This window comes from Saccopteryx bilineata, chromosome 5, assembly GCF_036850765.1.
Source record: "Saccopteryx bilineata isolate mSacBil1 chromosome 5, mSacBil1_pri_phased_curated, whole genome shotgun sequence".
NCBI lineage: Eukaryota > Metazoa > Chordata > Mammalia > Chiroptera > Emballonuridae > Saccopteryx > Saccopteryx bilineata.
Genome location: NC_089494.1, coordinates 136,582,852 through 136,603,330, shown reverse-complemented (window position 1 = coordinate 136,603,330; position 20,479 = coordinate 136,582,852). Strand labels below are relative to the sequence as shown.

General features: G+C 38.6%; 1 protein-coding gene across 3 annotated transcripts in view; it reads right to left on the bottom strand.

Moving 5' to 3' along the window:
* Window positions 1-20,479, bottom strand: part of MPP7 (MAGUK p55 scaffold protein 7) — a 283,309-nt gene that overhangs the window by 12,006 nt on the left and 250,824 nt on the right. For all 3 annotated transcript variants that reach the window (XM_066280418.1, XM_066280420.1, XM_066280419.1), the window contains one exon: window positions 4,841-4,921. In XM_066280418.1, coding sequence (XP_066136515.1) covers window positions 4,841-4,921 — 81 coding nt within the window. The remainder of the gene's footprint in view (window positions 1-4,840; window positions 4,922-20,479) is intronic.

Below are 20,479 nucleotides of genomic sequence, written 5' to 3'. Positions count from 1 at the left end.
TGGTCTCTAAATAGACACACTCTAGTTAAAAAGCAGAGATTGATAAAATAGGTTAAAATGCTGTTTACAAGTCTACCAGGAAGCTACATTAAATATAAAAGCACAGATATGTTGAAAGTAAAAGATGGAAGATTATGCCTAGTAAGTCCTCACTTAATGTCATTGACAAGTTCTTTGACTTTAGGCAGAATGACACATTACAAAACCAATTTTACTACTGTTTAATTGATATAAACAAGAGTTATATCCTGAAGGTTTCTCAACAATGTTATAATTAAAAGATGTTGAACAAAAAGGCATGATTCAAAGATCTGCTCTACACCTTCTTAAGTAAGCTTAAGAAGGCCAAGTAACTATTTCAATATCAAGACAAAGAGTATTACCAGATACAGAGAAACATTTCAAATGATAAAAGGGAAATCTGTATTATACATTTATGTATACATAATAAGGCTTCAAAATAAATGAAACAAATTTGGTTGATCTAAATGGAGAAATGAACAATTTCCAATTAAGAATTGGTTATTTTAATGCCTCTCTTTCAACACTTGATGAAACTAGACAAAATGTCAGTAAGATCCAGGTGAGTTAAACAATACCACCAATCTCCTGGGGCTAATTAAAATCTTCAAAATATACATTCTTTTCAAGTACCCATGAAGCACTTGCCAAAAGATAGACCATATTTTGATCATAAAAAGTTTCGATAAATTTAAAAGAACCCAAATCACAAAGAGTATCAGTCTCTAAAACCAATAACAGTAAGAAATCTAGAAAAACCACTAGTATCTAAAAATTAAATAACACTTCTAAATAATTGACGCTTCAAAAAAGAAATAACAAAGGAAGTAAGAAAATATTGTGAGATAAAAGGCAAGAAAAATATAACCTATCAAACTTATGGGATAAAGTTAACATAAGAGCTTAACTGCAAACTTAGAGCTGTTTGCACTGGAAATGAAGATAGAAAAATCAATGACTAAAGGTTCATCTTAAAAAATCACTAGAGAAAGATGAACAAAGTAAACCCAAAGTAAAGATAAGAAGAAAATCACAAAGAATGGAAATTAACAAAACAAAAAGAAAGCAAACACAAAATTTAAAAATCTAGTTCAACTGGTCAAGAAACAAAGACAGACCAAACATAGCCAATATAAAGAATAAAAAAGAAGTTATTGGCCTGGTGTGCAGGATTCCCGGGTTCGATTCCTGGCCAGAGCACACAGGAGAAGCGCCCATCTACTCCCCCACTCCACCCCCTCTCCCTCCCCTTCGCCTCTCTCCTCCTGCCCGCAGCCAAGGCTCCACCAGAGCAAATCCACCCTGGGCACTAAGGATGGCCCCATGGCCTCCGCCCCAGTCGCCAGAATGGCTCCGGTCACAACAGAGCAACATCCCAGATGGGCAGAGCATGGGTCTACCATATCATGCTTTTTACTTAAAAAAAAAAAAAAAAATTTACATTTCTTTTGAATGCTGATGAACAGGAGACACCAAATCTTTTTCAGCTGCAAACTACTACCTTCTTTATTAGATCTAGCTAATAACACTGTTCTGTCTTTTTTCCAAATAGCTCCAGATATATGGAAAAGATTTATATAGGCAGATGGAGATCCTCAAACCCCTCAGCGAGATCTTCTGAGAATGGCTTTTAAGATACCTAGAGGCAGAAAAAGCCCAATAGAGATCAGGGGAACTACCAGCTTTTAGGATACACCCTTAAAGGCTCCAACACCCCAAAGGGGTCTCATAGGATGCCATCTGGGTCCTGCTTCAATAGTGGAAAGGAAGGTCATTGAGCTAAAGCCTGCCAGGCTTACACGCCTCTGCTGTGAGGAAACAGGGACACTGGAAGGTGGGCTTCCCCCTCGCTCCTTTAAGGGAGGGTTCAGTCTCTTCCAGCCCTGCTCCAGCCACCTATGACCTAACCTTGCCCAGAAAGCTGGGGTTTGCCACCGAAGGCTGAAGGTGCCCAGGGCCGTCAGCCCCATCTATGACACTGTGGATGAGCCTAGGGTATTTCTTCCAAGAAACAGGTAAACTGATCTCATTCGCACAAGGGCCACTTAACTATGTTTTGCCTGAATAGTCAGGTTTTTTATTCTTCCCTCAAAGATCTCTGTTGTGGGTGTTGATAGTCCTATTTTCTGCTGCTTTGCTTAATATATAGTGTTTCCTTTATCCCTCCTACCTCAATGCCCCACTCATATTTCAGGCTGGGACCTACTCCTAATTTAGAGCTCTCTTTCCTCCTCTTGCCAACTTGTATTATGAATTTACCTTTGCCACCCAGCTTAGTGTATCCCAAGGTTCTCTTTACCAGGCCACAGTCACAGAGCTCCAGGGAAAAGCAACCTGGTCTCAACTCTCCAGGCAGAGGAGAACAGAAGCTCCATATCCACGCATGCTGCAAATGGCTTTTTCCAGTCTACCTGAATCATTACCAGCTAGAAGCAGCGGTCATCGGGACTTGGACATGAGCTGCAAAGTATAGAATGGTGACAACAATTCCAGTGCCATGCGGACTTTTCCTGTGGGGAAATTTCCTGGACTCCTGCTCCCTGTGACAGCTCCTAACAGACTGAACTGTGGTTGGGTTGCATTTTTCAGGGATTTGGCATGGTGATGGGGCCAACTTGGACTTGGGGAACATGTTAAGGACACTACTCTTCTAGGGATTCTTGCTGGATTGGCCAAGAGTTTGCTTAAAGGCTTTTAATCACTGTAAAAAAAATAGAGGACTGGATGAAGAAGATGGGGCACATATACACCATGGTATACTATTCAGCTAGGAGAAATGGCAACATCGGATCACTTATAGCGGAATGGTGGAGTCTTGGTAGCATTGTGCGGGGCGAAATAAGCGAATCAGAAAAAAAACAGGAACTGCAGAATTCCATACATTGGTGGGACATAAAAGCGAGACTAAGAGGCATGGACAGGAGTGTGGTGGCTATGGGGGGTGGGGGGAGGGAAGGAGGGAGAGGAGGAGGGGGAGGGGTACAGAGAGAACTGGATGGAGGGTGGTGGAGGATGATCTCTCTTCGGATGATGGGTATGCAACAAAACTAAATGACAAGATAACCTGGAAATGTTTGCTTTGAATGGATGTACCCTGATTTATTGATGCCACCCCATTAAAATAAAAATTTATTTATTAAAAAAAAAAAGAAGTTATTACCACAGACCCATGGGCATTTGAAAGGATATCTTAGGCTTATATAAACATATTTGACAATTTAGATGGAATGGACAAATTTCTTGAGAAATACAATAAATCAAAATTGAAACAAGAGGAGACCAAAAAATCTGAATCAGCCTGCATCTATTAACTACATCAAGTTTATTTTAAACTTTTAATTTTATTTATTTATTTTTATAAAGAGAGAGGAGAGAGAGAGAGAGAGAGAGAGAGAAGAGGGAAGGAGAAGGAAGCATCAACTCCCATATGTGCCTTCACCAGGCAAGCCCAGGGTTTTGAACTGGCAATCTCAGGGTTCCAGGTCAAAGTTTTATCCACTGTGCCACCACTCAAGTTTATTTTTAAAAACCTTCCCCAAAATAAAATTCCAGGCCTACATAAATGATGACTTCTATCAACCATTCAAAGATAAAATATAACACTAATCTTACATGCCTAAGGTACCCTGAGTAAGTCGAAGTATCCTTTCTATCCCATCTTCTCTGTAAAGTGGAAACATCACCTGTCTTTACTGTTGTTGGGAGCATGAAAAAAATACAGACAAATAAAAGAGATGAATACACAGTAGGGGATTAAAGTCATTATTCCCCTTGGTGATCTGGTTTTCTGACTCCTTTGTAACTGCTCACCTATGAACTTAACTAAGGGACATGCTTTGTAAAATTTCCTAATTACCTATATATTGCAACTCAGCTTTTGTAAGAGCAGTGAATAATTAAAATTTTTAAAAAAGAAACTTTAATTTCACATTTCCACATTTTCCTTTACTTTCATCTCTGTTGATGGAAACTGTCAGTCCTATAACTTATGGCTGAAAATGATTACAAACAATAATTTGGAAAAATGCAGTAACAAGGAATAACTTGAGGTAATAGAAAACTATAATTTTAAAATAAAGTTGAACTCTTCCAAAATTAGAGAACACTGCTAAAGGCTATATACAAATCACTTTTTTTAAAAAAGTACTAAAACCACTTCAGAGCCAACATTTCAATTTAGTCTTTTAGATGTCTTTGTAACATCAACATATTAAGTAGTCAAATGGCATTTATTCTGAAGATCAAAATGCTTCCAGAATCACACTTTATTTGCAAGAATGCCTGTGAAAACCACTTTCAAAAAATAGATCTAATTCTGTGAACCAAAAAGAAGCCTACCATATTTGGATTATATGGCTAGAAAAGGCCCATTTAACACTATCTGCCAATTACTATATATAAAAAGTAATTAAGAAGGTTTATATTATAAGAAGCCTCCTTCAGCTCTGTGCAATTTGCTCCTAATCTTAAAGCTGGGGAAAAACTCTGGAAGACATTAGCACTTATTTTGGGAAAGAGAACAGACTTCTCTTTGGAAGAAAATTTGTAAATAATAATTTACTATAATGTGTATTAAAATTCACCATAAAAATTTGAGAGTAAGAAAGCTGTATGAATAGTCAGGCCAGAAAGCTGTGTAAATTTGGGGCAGAGCCTTCAAGTGTTATCTTGTGTATCAGTCTCCTCTTGTGTCCAACGTGGATGATGCCACCACAGGTGTCACAGGGCTGCTGTGAGTCTAGACAGGAATGCTCAGGAGAGCGCCTGGGACCATGCCTACTGTACGGGCACTGAGCGGCTGTTAGGGGACAGAACTTACGGGGCACTGTCACACCATAGTGCTGTGTGTCGCTGATCAGCAGTCTTCGTTTCAGTTCATTCAAACCTACACCGACAGGACCTGAAAAACAAAGAAATGTAAATGAGGAAGCAGAGTGCAATATCAATGTCTCGGTAACTGACACGTATCCACAGAATGCAGAGCAGGCAGCCGACTTCACATGCGCCCCATGTAAAGAGATGATCTCTAGTTGAGTTGTACATAAGAAGCGGCTACTTGTTTTGTTGCTTTTTTTATTTTGAAAATTTTAATCCCCACCTTTCTGTTTAAAAGGTAAGAAATGTTTACCTTTTAAATGAAACACACTCAAGAGTGTCTGAGTACATTACCCAGTAATGGTATCCAGAAGAATCTAAAAAAATATATTCACCTAAGAAAACCGAAATTAAAAAAAAAATCACCATCCACTATCTGGATAGTGATTATTTCAATTTTAAATGTTTTTAGATATAATTAAAGAAAAGCTTTGAATATTAGTTTTATTTTAGATGCAAATCTAAATATGCATTTTAAATCTGCAAACCCATCGGCCACATTTACATCTGTTAAGTTCTCCCATACCGTGTATTTTCAGTGGGTCCTTAAATGTGTGAACACTGGCATAGACCTTACATTTTAAATAAATCAACACGTACTTACTAAACACTAATAATGAACAAGGCATAAGTAGATGCTGTGGAGAAAAGCGAACCCTATTGGGTTAAGAGAGTAACAGAATGAGTTAGAGTCTGGGACAAAAAACAGAGTAGCTTCAAATCTTAGTCCAACCAAGAGTTAGAAGAACCTGAGCGTCAAAAGGCCAGCTTCTCAGAACTCTGCCATGAGAGCCTATTTAACGACGGTGCCTCGCACTGGGCAGGAGACAAGTGCAGAGCTAGACTGCCCCGAGTTCAGGTCCTGCTTCCATCACCCTCGTCTGGTGATTCTGGGTGCTATGGTCTGAATACGAGTGTCACCCCCACGTTCACAGGTTCTAATGCCCAATGTGCTGGTGCCAGAAGACTGGGCTTCTAGGAGGTGACAGAGTCATGAGTGTGGAGCCCTCATGAATGGGATTAGTGCTCCTTATAAAAGAGACCTCACAGAGCTCCCCAACTCCTCCAGACAGGTGACCTGGCAGAGGGTCACCCCACCACACTGGCACCCTCATCTCCAGAAATGAGGAATACATAAATCTGGTAGTTTGTTTAGAAGCTGTAACGGACTAAGACACTGGGCCTGATTAGACTTCTTTATAATTCTGAAAGTAATTATGCACCCTTTGGGGGAGGAAAAACTGAAAATATGGGTAGTGCCTAGCATAGAGCTCGTATTTAAGCATTCATGCTCCTGCTTACTTCCTCTTATGAATGAGCTTTGAAAGAAATGAGGTTTCATGCCAGATAGTGAAGAACGTACAGGCGGGCAGAGAAGAGTGAGGTGGGCATTCTGGGTGGAGAGAAAAGCATAAGCAATGACAAAGAGGCAGGAGTTGGGGACCATGCGTTCCTCGTGTTTACACTGTCTCTAAGCACCTCACCTGTATCAAAGACCTGCCCCCACCAGACATCCACCACCACCGTCTATCCTTCCACAGACTGTTGTCAAGGACCAATTCTCTGGCAACTTGCCCTCTTCTCTAAGATGGCACTTCCCAATTCTCCCTTCTCAAAGTAAATACTCTGCAATATCCCATTTGTATCCTAAATGGATTTCATAGCTAATATAATTTAACAGTATACATAACTCCTTCCTCCAAATTAATATAATGCCCTGATTGTAATAAAAGATAAAAAAGTAATTTATAGTAAACAATCTGTATTTCAATAGGTAACTCTTTGGGCATGACTAGAGTAGAAAACCTAGTAAAGTCAGATGTTTGTACCAGCTTATGGTAAGTGTAGATCTAAGAGTAATAAAAAGGAGCCGTTCTGTGTAAAAAGAAAAGTACAGGAAAGGTTCCTGGTCAAGATGGTGCCATAGGAGAGCACTGTGCTCAACTCCTCCTATGACCACTTCAAAACTACAACTAAACTACAGAACCACCACCATTGAAAACTGCCTCAAGTCTAGCTGAACAGAAGTCCTACAACTAAGGACATACAGAAGCCACAGGAAGACTGTAGGAGGGACAGAGACACAGAACTGGCTGGTCCACACCCATGTATGGCAGATAAAAATTGAGAGGGGTATCTTGGCTGTGGAGGTTCACCCTAAGGGGCTAGAGGCCCCAGCCCCGGGTTCCAATGCCGGGAAGAGAAGTCCACATAACATGTGGCTTGAACACCAGTGAGGATTATAGCTAAGTGACACATAGAGCTACTGGAGTTTCAGGTATTCCTCTTAAAGGACCCATGCACAGACTTACTTAGACTCACTTGCTCTGAGCTCCTGGCACTGGGGCAGCAGGTCCAAACGCTCCAGGGACATAGGATGAGGAACTGAATTGTCTGACTTTGGTGCAAGGGCTAGAAGGGCAGCTTTCTCCCAGACACAAGTGCTGGCAGAAGCCACTGCTCCTCTGTTGAGCCCTCCCCTGATCCAGCCTGCCATGTCTGAGTCTCCATTAACCCAGCTAACATAGTTCATCCTATTCTGGTCATTTCCCACCCAAGTATCAGGCCCATTCTGAAAAGCATTTCCATATCAATGGCTTGTCTTGGTTCATGCCACAGATTTTCCTAAAATCTCTCAAAGGTTCACAAACCCTAAACAAGCAGCATCTGGCCTGGATATTCCCTGTACCTCTTGCTAAGCAGCCCCAGGCCCGGCACTGGGACAGCCAGCCTCGTTTTGCTCCTTGCCCTCTCCCAAGCTAGCAGTTGGATAGAAACCACAAACGAGACTTAGTAGAATGATAAAGAAGCAGCCTGAATTAACGAAGTCTTTGTCAAAGACTATCAAGTGAAGAAAATCATACTTTTGCAAGTGACCTGCATTTTATATCTAAATTCAGTATAACAGTAATTCCCCTCCGCACTGGGATGGGACAGTGCCTCATTGTCACAGAAGGCAGACCTCTTATCTTGCAACCCCTCCATATGTTGAATCATCAATTCAGTCCCTGAATGTCAAGCACATTTAGAAGTTGTGTGTGATCCAGGTCAGACTTTTGTTTTGTAGAAATGTCAAGTATATATTCCGTCAGGTCCCTCAGACATTTTGACATTTAAATAATCCTTCCAAATGTCCTTACTGATCCCTGGTGGGCAGTACTCCCTGTCTAGAACCACTGCTCTGAGACTTCGGTACCTGGCCCCTGTCAGTCTCTGCCCTGCGCTTCGACCACCATTTTGGTTAACCTCATAGCCCCTGTAAACACACTTCAAAACACTAGTGTCTTACTTCCCTGATCCCAGGTCTCCAGTGACCTTTCTCTAGTTCACTCTGACCACTTCCTGAGCAAACCTTGACTCTGCCATCACTAGGAGCTCTTTTATGACTAAAATACTACATTCAAGCTTCCCAATAGGACTTTAATCTCTGATCCTTACCTTTCAGTTATTCCCCCACACCTATTATCACGAGGACCTCTGTGTTTTCATTTATCATTTTCTCTCTCAGCCTTTCATGTCTTCATGTCCATGGACCATCATGTTTGCTTCTCCTTTGCTAATATTCTCAAATCTCTTACATGTTGTCCTTCCATCACATTTGCAGAGGAAACCTCCAGTCTGAAATCAACGCAGTGGTTTCTTTCCATATCCACACCTGCAGAAACTCATTCATCCCTGATGCCGTGATGCCATACATTCCGGTTCTCCACATACAGACAGGACTATCACGCTCTCCAGCAAGTATTCCCTTTTCCTTAATAACAGTACTTACTGCATCCTACATTGGTCATTTCAACCTTCCATTCTCTCCTCTAGGCACATCTGGGAGCCTCCTGGTTACTTCTCTCATACATACCCTATAATCAAACAGTCACCACAGGCTGTCAACTTTACCTCCTCAGTATGCTCTGTTATTCTTCATTATCACTGCTGCCACCCTGGGCCAGGGAGCCGCCATTTCTTGACCTCTTCTCCCGAAAGCAACTTGTACCAGCTGCCCCACTACCCCGTCGTCTGCTCCCAGGCCAGGTTCCCCACCAGCTCCCCACAGCCATAAAGGGCTTTCTACAGAGCTCCTCTGAGCCTGCCACTCCCTTGCCTGATGTTCTTGGAAATGTTTCCAGAGGCTCTTCCACAAAAGAGGGAAAGCTTCACATGGTGGACCAGGCTCTGCCATGTGGCTGATAGGACCTGCTGCTTGCCTGTCCTCCCGCCCCCAGCGCATGCTCCACTGCTGTGCCTGTCTCCTGGAGCCCCAGGAGATGCCGCCATGCCCTTCAGAGCTACACTCAGGCAGTTCTTCCTCGAGAAAGTCTCTCATTTTTGCATTCTCAGAGCATCCTGTACCTCTCCCTTAAAACCCAAAAAGTCCCAATTTGACAACTGGATAATGCATCATTTAATGGCCTGTCCCGCCAGCCACATAGAGGCACTATGAGGGCAGGACTCACTTTATGTCATTTATAGTCTCCATAAAGTAGGCAAGCTCTCAAATATCTGCTGGATGAATGAAACTGCCAGTGTTACCATCACCCCCTCCAAGAACACAGAAGCCAACATGCCCAAAGTCTTCAAAGTCTGTGTTCTCTGTTCAGAATGACAGAAATCCAATTGTATATGCTTGAAGAAAAAGCAAATGAAACACTAAAATTTAAATAGTGGGTTCTTGCCTGCCATGCTCTCGCCTGCCCCCCCCCCACACACCACCCAGGACTAAAAGGGGTGATGTGAATTTATACTTTCTTCCCTAGGTTTCAGCTCTGGAGTGCTTTGCTGAGTGAAAGTCTAATTTTTTTTCTCTATTTCTTTACTACCCATGCCAAAAAACAAAACAAAACAAAACAAAAAATCCCCAACGATTTATTTTAACTCTGGAGGAAAAACTAGTTTTGTTTGAATTAGTGGGGAAAGTATGCCATCTCTAAGGTGATGCCCTTAAATTTTTACTACAGTCGATATTGGCCCTTACATTATCTAACTCTTTGTAGCAAGCTTACCTCACTGCACACTCATGGAGTGTGCCAAGAACATTCAGCGCCAAATTATTTTATTTGAAACATTTGGCCTAGATTGGACTTGAGGTCTCCATCTTCAAAGGTGTGTCATCACAAAAGGGTTAAAACAGGGATACAATTTCAATCATCCTTACTACAAAACTGGTAGCCTACAAATAGCATTTTCTGTGACAGACCCTTGGCTCAATGCTGCCATTGACACTCAAGAAATTCTAGAGTGTCTCCTCATTAGATCTTGACATTAAGACCACGGCTTAGAGCCACATTCATGTCCTGTCTCCCTCTATGGTTAGGCATAAAAGTTCCTATTTTTAGTTGGTTGGTTTGTATTTAGAATACAAAATCTGTTTTTTCTGCAGTCACTGTTGGTTGCAAACTGAGTTAGGTTCATCCACATGCCTCTCTGCAAACGGGTCAGGTTCATTTCCCCTTCAACATACACATTTTTAACACAACTGGTAAAATATATTTATATATCTGTATATAAATAAGTTCCTCTATAGTTTTCAGTGGTGCTTGTTAATGATACAGAGAAGCAAAGAAGACAATCTAGCACAGATTTAAATCAGACAACAGGCTTTGGAACAGTGATGATGCTGACAACACGATATGGTCATGTGTCATGTGGGTACAGGCATGTCACATGGTTATGTACACCATTACTAATCCTCAAAACATTCCTGAAAAACAGGTACTGTCCTTATTTTACAGATGAGAAAACTAAGACAATCAAAACATAATTTTTCTAAGGTCACACACACACACACACACACACACACACACATCTGGAGTGCGGTTTAACTGGTATTCAAAGCCTGTCTGTCTGACTCTGAAGTCTACATTCTTTCCATTCTACCTATTATCTTATCAAAAGAATGCCAATAAAACATAAACTTGGGTAGCCAGTCACTCCATTGTCTGTTTATGGCTAATCCGTAACTTAACAGAGTTTTTTCACCCCATTCCAAGCTGTCCCACACTTTGGGTAGTGATAACTGTCTATGCTTGTGGAATAAAAATGAAGTTTCTGGCTACAGAATGTGGCAAGCCAATCTGGGGATCTCAAAACTCATTCTGTGCAGAACCTCTGAGAAGTCTAAGCTCAACCTGATGAAGATGATGTGCATACCAGGCCTGGGCAGTGCACACAGAGTACGTCTATCAAGATTCTTGATTCAGGACTAAGGAAAAGCAAGCACAACTGTGATTTACTTGCAATAATGTAAAGTAAAAGCCAAAAAAGCATTAAAAAACCATTTTGGAGATCATTAATTTGGAATTCAGACAGTGAACTAAAGTTGATATGCTTATTAGCTTTGAAAATAAAAGAATGTTTCTATTCAAACCAGAAATGTAAGTATTTCTGTTACATTTTTAAAAATTTCTTATGACTTTACAAAATCACTTTATGTGCAAATCTGGGAAGAATAAAACCATGTGTATCAACCCCATTGGTTGAATTTCTTAGAAAAATATTTGTCAACTGGATGATTAAGAACATTAGAAAAGCATATTATTTTTATTTACTTTTGTGCATTTAATTAAAAACTCCTTCCTGAAAGTAGGAAACTGTGTTATATGTAATTTTATGTCAAGGTTCATTCATTTCAGCCCAAGAAATTAGTCCATTTAGGGTGTCGATGAATGATGCTGGTAAGGTTCCTATTTAAAAATTAACATTTAAGAAAATATTCACATCAATCAACTGCAAAAAAAAGTGACTTTTTCTCTGAAGGAGAAAAAAAATTTTAATCCATACGTAAATTCATATATAGGTATGTTTAGACATATACTGCTTTAAATAGATCAGTATATTTTTAAAATTAAAAAAATGTTTATGGCCACATTCTATGGCATTGTACCTTGGCACTTCAACTAGTCACTTGTTTGTTAGAACAATAATGTATTGCTATTGTTAAACTAACATTAAGAAAATCAAAATGTGGTATATCTTTTTTAATGATACTCATATACAGTTTATAAATGAGCATAAAGTAATTTTTATTTGTAAATGTCCAGCATAGAACTTAGTTGTAGTTTTTCTTAAGGCTCATGAGCATCAAACTGAATTAAATAATGTAAACATAGATGGTTGGCACCTTACACCTGACAATAATCATGCTAAGGATTATAGTGCTAATCTGTTGGGAAAGAAACTTCTGAGAAAGAGAGATACAGATAAGTACAAATAGGCCAAATTAGGTATTAGGTATTTATGTAACAGAAATAATAGATTAACAATAAAATCCATTACTAATTGGATTTATGTCCAACATTAAATTATATATTACAAAGAAATCTGTTGTTCTGACCAAATCCTGTTCACTGTTGCTACTGATCTTTGTACATCTCGACATGGATATAAAAACAGCATACTATGCGGAAGGCTACCAATAGGGACGCAGCCTCACCACATATATGCTTGCCTCCCGGGGACAGGCACTGCTGAACGTGAAGATTCGTCTATGTTTTCCCCCAGACATGTTTATGGCATTGGCGAGACTGGCTGCTCTTACCATCCAGAAAAAAATATCAGAATTACTGGAGCCTGCCATAAATAGCCAAACTGCTTCTGTTACCTGAAAAAACATTCACTTGATTTACTGTAGGACAAGTCAAGCAAAATCTCCAGGTATCGCTCAAAACAAATGTGTTGTAAAAGGTCTACTTATCGTACTGAAGCACTACTATTTTTGTTGCTCTAAGCATAAAATAAAACCAACCATACTAATACAATACATCTGACTCACAGTCTTATAATAATCACATCAGTGGGTGGATGGGTTTTTGGGTTGCAGAGCCACAAATCTGTTTATAAAACTAAATGTAAAGTCCCCTTAGAATCAATCTGCATAGAAAATGTAGCAACTTAGCAAGAAGCCCTAATAGAGGTTCAGATTTTCTTTTCCTCTGTTGGGGGAAAAAAATGTCATTAGTGAAGCATCACTTGAATGCTAATGTCAAAAAAAAAAGAAGAAAAAGGGAATGAGAAGCTTGTTGAAAGAGCATCATTTTTCCAAAGAGGCTATTTATACCAGGTTTATAAAAACTGACTAAATATTGCCTCACCTCTATCTCATGGCTATGACAAAAGTGCAATAAAATTAAAAGATCAAAATAAAATCTCCATCTCCCTTGGCTAAGCAGAGGAGAGCATACATAACTTTTTACTTCAGAGTCTGTTCAAATGCAACCTTTTCAATGAGGTACCATGAATTCCTGATTCAGAATCACGAATTATTGATTACCTTGAATCTTTTTAACTTTCTTCTACATTTATCACAGTCATGGAGTCACTGGGTCATAAGGCAGTTCCATAATTAATTTTTTGAGGTAACTCCATACTGTTTTCCACAGTGGCTACACCATCTGCACTGCCACCAACAGAGCACGAGAGTTCCCTTCTCTCCACATCCTCGCCAGCACTATTTGTTGCTTTATTGACCACAACCATTCTGACAGGTGTGAGGTGATACATCATGTGGTTTTAATCTGCATTTCTCTGATGACTAGTGACATTGAGCATCTTTTCATGTCTACTGGCCATCTGTATGTCCTCTTTGGAGATGTCTCTATTCAGCTACTTTGCCCATTTTTAAATTGGATCATTTGTTGTTTTGGTGTTGTGTTTTATAGGTTCTTTATTCATTTTAAATATTTAACTCCTTATCAGATGTATTGGCGAATATGTTCTCCCATTTAGTGGACTGTCTTTACATGTTGTTGATAGTTGTATTTGCTGTGCAGAATCTTTTTATAGTTTGATGTAGTCATATTTATTTTTTCTTTTGTTTCCCTTGCCTGAGGAGCTATGTCAAAAAAAATACTGCTGAGAAATGTTTGAGATTTTACTGCCTATGTTTTCTTCTAGGATTTTCATGGTTTCTAGTCTAACATTTAAGTCTTTAATCCACTTTAATAAGTTTATTATTGCGTATGGTATAAGAAGGTAGTCTAGTTTAACTTTTTCCATATATCTGTCCAGTTTTCTCAACACTATTTATTGAATAGGCTATCTTTAACCCATTGTAGGTTTTTGCCTTCTTTATCAAATATATACCTGCATATTTATTTTTTAGTGATAGAGAGACAGAGGGAGAGAGAAACAGATAGGGACAGACAGGGAGAGAAATGAGAAGCATCAATTCTTTGTTGCTGCACCTTAGTCATTCACTGATTACTTTCTCATATGTTCCTTGACCAAGGGGCTACAGCCAAGCCAGTGACTCCTTGCTCAAGCTAGTGACCTTGGGCTTCAACCCAGTGATGTTTGGGCACAAGCCAGTGACCATGGGGTCATGTCTATGATCCCACACTCAAGCCAGTGACCCCATGCTCAAGCTGGTGAGCCTGAGCCCTCGCTCTAGCCGGCAACCGCAGGGCTCAAACCTGGGTCCTCTGAATCCCAGTCCAATGCTCTATCCACTGCCCTACCATAAGGCTCTTTATCAAACAGTAAGTGACTAAAAGGCACAGGTTTATTTCTATCCAATATGTTCCATTCAGCCATATGTCTGTTTTTATCCCAATACTGTTTGGATTACTATGGCCTTGTAATAAAATTTAATATCAAGTATCATGATTCCTTCAATTTCGTTCTTCATTCTCAAGATCAATGGTGCTATTCAGTCTTTTGTGGTTCCATATGAATTTTTGGAATATTTGTTCCAATACTGTGAAATTAGTCATTGGTAACTTTTTTTTAAATTATTATTTTTATTAATTTTACTAGGGTGACATCAATAAATCAGGGTACATATGTTCAAAGAAAACATGCCCAGGTTATCTTGTCAATCAATTATGTTGCATACCCATCACCTTCTATCGAGTTTTCTTTGTGCCTCTCCCCCTCCCCTTCTCCTCTCCCCCACCCCCACGTAACCACCACACTCTTGTCAATGTCTCTTACTTTCGTTTTTATGTCCTACCTACATATGGAATAATGGAGTTCTTGGTTTTTTCTCATTTACTTATTTCACTCTGTACAATGTTATCAAGATCCATCCATTTTGTTGTAAATGATCCGATGTCATCATTTCTTATGGCTGAGTAGTATTCCATAGTGTATATGTGCCACATCTTCTTTATCCAGTCTTCTATTGAAGGGCTTTTTGGTTGTTTCCATGTCTTGGCCACTGTGAACAATGCTGCAATGAACATGGGGCTGCATGTGTCTTTAAGTATCAATGTTTCTGAGCTTTGGGGGTATATACCCAGTAGAGGGATTGCTGGGTTGTAAGGTAGTTCTATTTTCAGTTTTTTGAGGAACCACCATATTTTCTTCCATAATGGTTGTACTACTTTACATTCCCACCAACAGTGAATGAGGGTTCCTTTTTTTCTGCAGCCTCTCTAACATTTGCTATTACCTGTCTTGTTGATAATAGCTAATCTAACAGGGGTGAGGTGGTATCTCATTGTAGTTTTGATTCGCATTTCTCTAATAACTAATGAAGATGAGCATCTTTTCATATATCTGTTGGCCATTTGTATTTCTTCCTGGGAGAAGTGTCTGTTCATGTCCTCTTCCCATTTTTTTATTAAATTGTTTGTTTGTTGTTGAGTTTTATGAGTTCTTTGTATATTTTGGATATTAGGCCCTTATCTGAGCTGTTGTTTGAAAATATCATCTCCCATTTAGTTGGCTGTCTGTTTATTTTGTTGTCAGTTTCTCTTGCTGAGCAAAAACTTCTTAGTGTGATGTAGTCCCATTCATTTGTCTTTGCCTTCACTTCTCTTGCTTTGGAGTCAAATTTATAAAATGCTCTTTAAAACCAAGGTCCATGAGTTTAGTACCTATGTCTTCTTGTATGTACTTTATTCTTTCAGGTCTTATATTTAGGTCTTTGATCCATTTTGAATTAATTTTAGTACAAGGGGGCAAGCTGTAGTTGAGTTTCATTCTTTTGCATGTAGCTTTCCAGTTTTCCCAGCACCATTTGTTGAAGAGGCTTTCTTTTCTCCATTGTGTGTTGTTGTACCCTTTATCAAAAATTATTTGACCATATATATGTGGTTTTATTTCTGGACTTTCTATTCTGTTCCATTGGTGTGAGTGTCTATTTTTCTGCCAATACCATGCTGTGTTGATTGTTGTGACTCTATAATATAGTTTGAAGTCAGGTATTGTAATGCCCCCAGCTTCACTCTTTTTCTTTAGGATTGCTTTGGCTATTCGGGGTTTTTTATAGTTCCATATAAATCTGATGATTTTTTGCTTCATTTCTTTAAAAAATGTCATTGGAATTTTGATGGGAATTGCATTAAATTTGTATATTGCTTTGGGTAATATGGCCATCTTGATTATATTTATTCTTCCTATCCAAGAACAAGGAATATACTTCCATCTCATTGCATCTTTTTCGATTTCCCTTAACAATACTTTGTAGTTTTCATTATATAAGTCCTTTTCATTCTTTGTTATGTTTATTCCCAGGTATTTTATTTTTTTTGTTGCAATCGTGAATGGTATTATTTTTTTGAGTTCGTTCTCAAATGTTTCATTGTTGGCATATAGAAAGGCTATGGACTTTTGTATGTTAATTTTGTATACTGTGACCTTACTGTATTGGCTTATTGTTTCTAGTAGTTTTTCTGTAGATTCTTTGGGGTTTTCGATGTATAGGATCATGTCATCTGCAAAAAGTGATACCTTTACTTCTTCTTTTCTGATATGGATGCCTTTTATTTCTTTGTCTTGTCTGATTGCTCTGGCTAGAACCTCTAGCACCACATTAAATAAGAGTGGCGAGAGTGGACAACCCTGTCTTGTTCCTGATTTAAGGGGGAAAGCCTTCAGTTTTGTGCCATTTAATATGATGTTAGCTGATGGTTTATCATAGATGGTCTTTATCATGTTGAGATATTTTCCTTCTATACCCATTTTGTTGAGAGTCTTAAACATAAAATTGTGTTGTATTTTATCGAATGCCTTTTCTGCATCTATTGATAAGATCATGTGGTTTTTGTTCTTTGTTTTGTTGATATGGTGTATTACGTTAACCATTTTACATATGTTGAACCATCCTTGAGATTCATGGATGAATCCCACTTGATCATGATGTATTATTTTTTTAATATGTTGTGTATTCAATTTGCTAGTATTTTGTTTAGTATTTTAGCATCTGTATTCATTAGAGATATTGGTCTGTAGTTTTCTTTCTTTGTGCTGTCCTTGCCCGGTTTTGGTGTGAGGGTTATGTTGGCCTCATAAAATGTGTTTGGAAGTATTGCTTCTTCTTCAATTTTTTGCAAGACTTTGGGTAGAATAGGAACCAAGTCTTCTTTGAATGTTTGATAGAATTCACTAGTATAACTGTCTGGGCCTGGACTTTTATTTTTGGGGAGGTTTCTAATAGTTTTTTCTATTTCTTCCCTACTAATTCGTCTGTTTAGGCCTTCTGCTTCTTCTTGACTCAGTCTAGAAAGGTTGTATTGTTCTGGGAATTTATCCATTTCCTCTAGATTGCTGAATTTAGTGGCATAAAGTTTTTCATAGTATTCTACAATAATTCTTTGTATATCTACGATGTCCGTGGTGATTTCTCCTCTTTCATTTTGGATTTTGTTTATATGAGTCCTTTCTCTTTTTCCTTGGGAAGTCTTGCCAAGGGTTTGTCAATTTTGTTGATCTTTTCAAAGAACCAGCTCCTTGTTCAATAATTTTTCTATAGTTTTTCTGTTCTCTATTTCATTTATTTCTGCTCTGATTTTTATCTCCTTTCTTCGGCTGGTTTTGGGTTGTCTTTGTTCTTCTTCTTCCAGTTCCTTTAGGTGTGAAGTTAAGTAGTTCACTTGGGCTCTCTCTTGTTTGTTCATAAATGCCTGAAGTGATATGACCTTCCCTCTGATCACTGCTTTTGCTGAATCCCATAGATTCTGATATGTTGCATTGTCATTTTCATTAGTCTGTATATATCTTTTGATCTCTGCACTTATTTCTTCTTTGACCCATTCATTTTTTAAAAGTATGTTGTTTAGTTTCCACATTTTTGTGGTGGGTTTTTCCTCTTTTTTGTAGTTGAATTCTAGTCTCAAGGCTTATGATCAGAAAGTATACTTGGTACAACTTCGATTTTTCTGAACTTGCTGATGTTATTTTTGTGGCCTAACATATGGTCAATTCTTGAGAATGATCCATATACACTGGAGAAAAATGTATACTCAGTCACTTTGGGATGAAATGTCCTGTAGATGTCTATCATATTCAGGTGCTCTAGAGTTTTGTTTAAGGCCAATATATCTTTATTGATTCTCTGTTTGGATGACTGATCTAGAGCCGTCAGCAGTGTATTGAGGTCTCCAAATATGATTGTATTTTTGTCAGTTTTTGTTTTTAGGTCAATAAGTAGCTCTCTTATATATTTTGGTGCTCTTTGGTTTGTTGCATATATATTAAGAATTGTTATGTCTTCTTGATTCAGTGTCCCCTTAATCATTATGAAATGACCATTTTTGTCTCTGAGTACTTTTGCTGTCTTGTAGTCAGCATTATCAGATATGAGTATTGTCACACCTGCTTTTTTTTTAGATGTTATTTGCTTGGAGTATTGTTTTCCAGCCTTTCACTTTGAATTTTTTTTTATCCTTGTTGCTTAGATGAGTTTCTTGTAGGCAGCATACAGTTGGATTTTCTTTTTTAATATATTCTGTTACTCTGTGCCTTTTTATTGGTGAATCTGTTTACATTTAGTGTAACTATTGACACTTGTGGGTTCCCTATTGCCATTTTATACATTGCTTTCTGTCAGTTTTATGTCTTGTTTGATTCTTCTCTTGTTTCTTTATCCTTTGTTTTTGTTTGGTTGTATTCCATACTTCTTTCCTCTGTTGCTATCTTTTTTAAATCATGTGCTTCTGTGGTGGTTTTTTCAATGGTGGTTACCATTAAGTAATGAAAAGGGTTCCTACCCTGTTCATTGTAATGCACTATCTTGTGAGTACTTTTGTACTCCATTGTCCTTTGCTACTGCTAATTTCCATCCTCTCCCCTTTTTTTGTTTTTGTTGTCACAGTTTAAATTTGGTTTTATTGTGTTCTTGGTGGAGCTTTTACTTGTGGCCTTGTTTTGTTTTGTTCTTTGTATCTGCCTGGAAATTCCCCTTTAGTAATTCCTGAAGTGGGGGTTTTCTGATGATAAATTCCCTCATCTTTTCTGTATCTGTGAATGTTTTTATTTCTCCTTCATATTTGAAGGATAGCTTTGATGGGTATAGTATTCGTGGCTGAAAGTTCCTTTTCACTGCCAAATGCTATGTGGGCACCTCTTCTAGGCTCTTGGGCTCCAGGTTGGGGCTCCAGGCCTGGGGCTGAGGACCCACAACTCTCAGATGACCCTTCCCGCAGTGAGAGTCCCTCTAGACCCTCAGCCTCTACTCGCTCCTGGAAGCAGGCAGCCTTTTCCATATCTCCTACCTTCCTACCAGTCTCAGTGTGGCTTCTTCTGTGATCCTTGGTTATAGAGTCCTCTTCGTTTAGTGCAAAGTTGGTTTTCCAAGATGCTTGTTCTTAAATTAAGTTGTAATCCAATTTGGTCCTGGAAGGTGGTAGTTGGAACATCTGCCTACTCCACTGCCATTTTGGACTCCCTCCTTTATTTTTTAAAAGTCAGGTTTCACAAAGAAAAAACTTATAAAGAAAAATATACTAAATGCCTGACATTTTGTCTTTACATACTTTTAGGAAAATACTTTTAAATGGTGAAGGGACTATATCACAGACTTTCCCTAAGATGTTTTAGTGGCTGAATTGTGGCTTTGGAAATGACAGACTTCTGATCAAACTCAAAGTCCTCTACTGTCATATTTTTTTCCACGTTAACAATGAGGTTGATTTTAATTTCTTGAACATTAGGTCCAAGAGTAAAAATCATGCAACATTGTGGTAAGAACAGAAAGAAAATAAAAACTATGTACCTTCTCTACAATATCTAACAGTTTCAAAGAAAATACCATTATTTCCAAAGGCTTTGAAAACACTGAGAAAAAAACTGGACTTAGGAAGGACCACAATGCTTATACTCTTTCCATTTTCCCACACCTGTTGGAGCCAAGGAACTAGTTCCTAAGTGTATGATTTTTACAATAATGAAAAGTAAACAGTTAATTCAGGAACAATCCAGAATTTTCAAAATTTAAGTCCACTGCTTGAGTCCCTTTAAACTGCTAAGTAATTTAATTTAATTTATAAGTGCTTTGAACACCAAGGTTTGAAATCAGCAAAAGCCTATTTGTATTCAAACATTTCAAGTTCACCTTGTATTTTTAGTTACTATAGAAGAGCTTTTTTTTTTTAATTAAAACCTGAGATGCCGGGAATTGGTCTAAGTCTTTGCAAATACTATTTCATTTGGCCCTCAGACAAACCTTAGATGTGGATGTTCTTAGTGTCCTCATTTTCCAGAAGAATAAACAGATGCCCCGAGAAACGCTAAAATGGTAGGTGTCATACAGCTCCTGAGGAGCATAATGGGTTGGGTGGGCATCTGTTGTGACCCTGGACCCATCACTCATTGTTCTCCAACCCTGCTCAGACTCTACAAAAATAAACTCTAAACTTCTAATATTAGA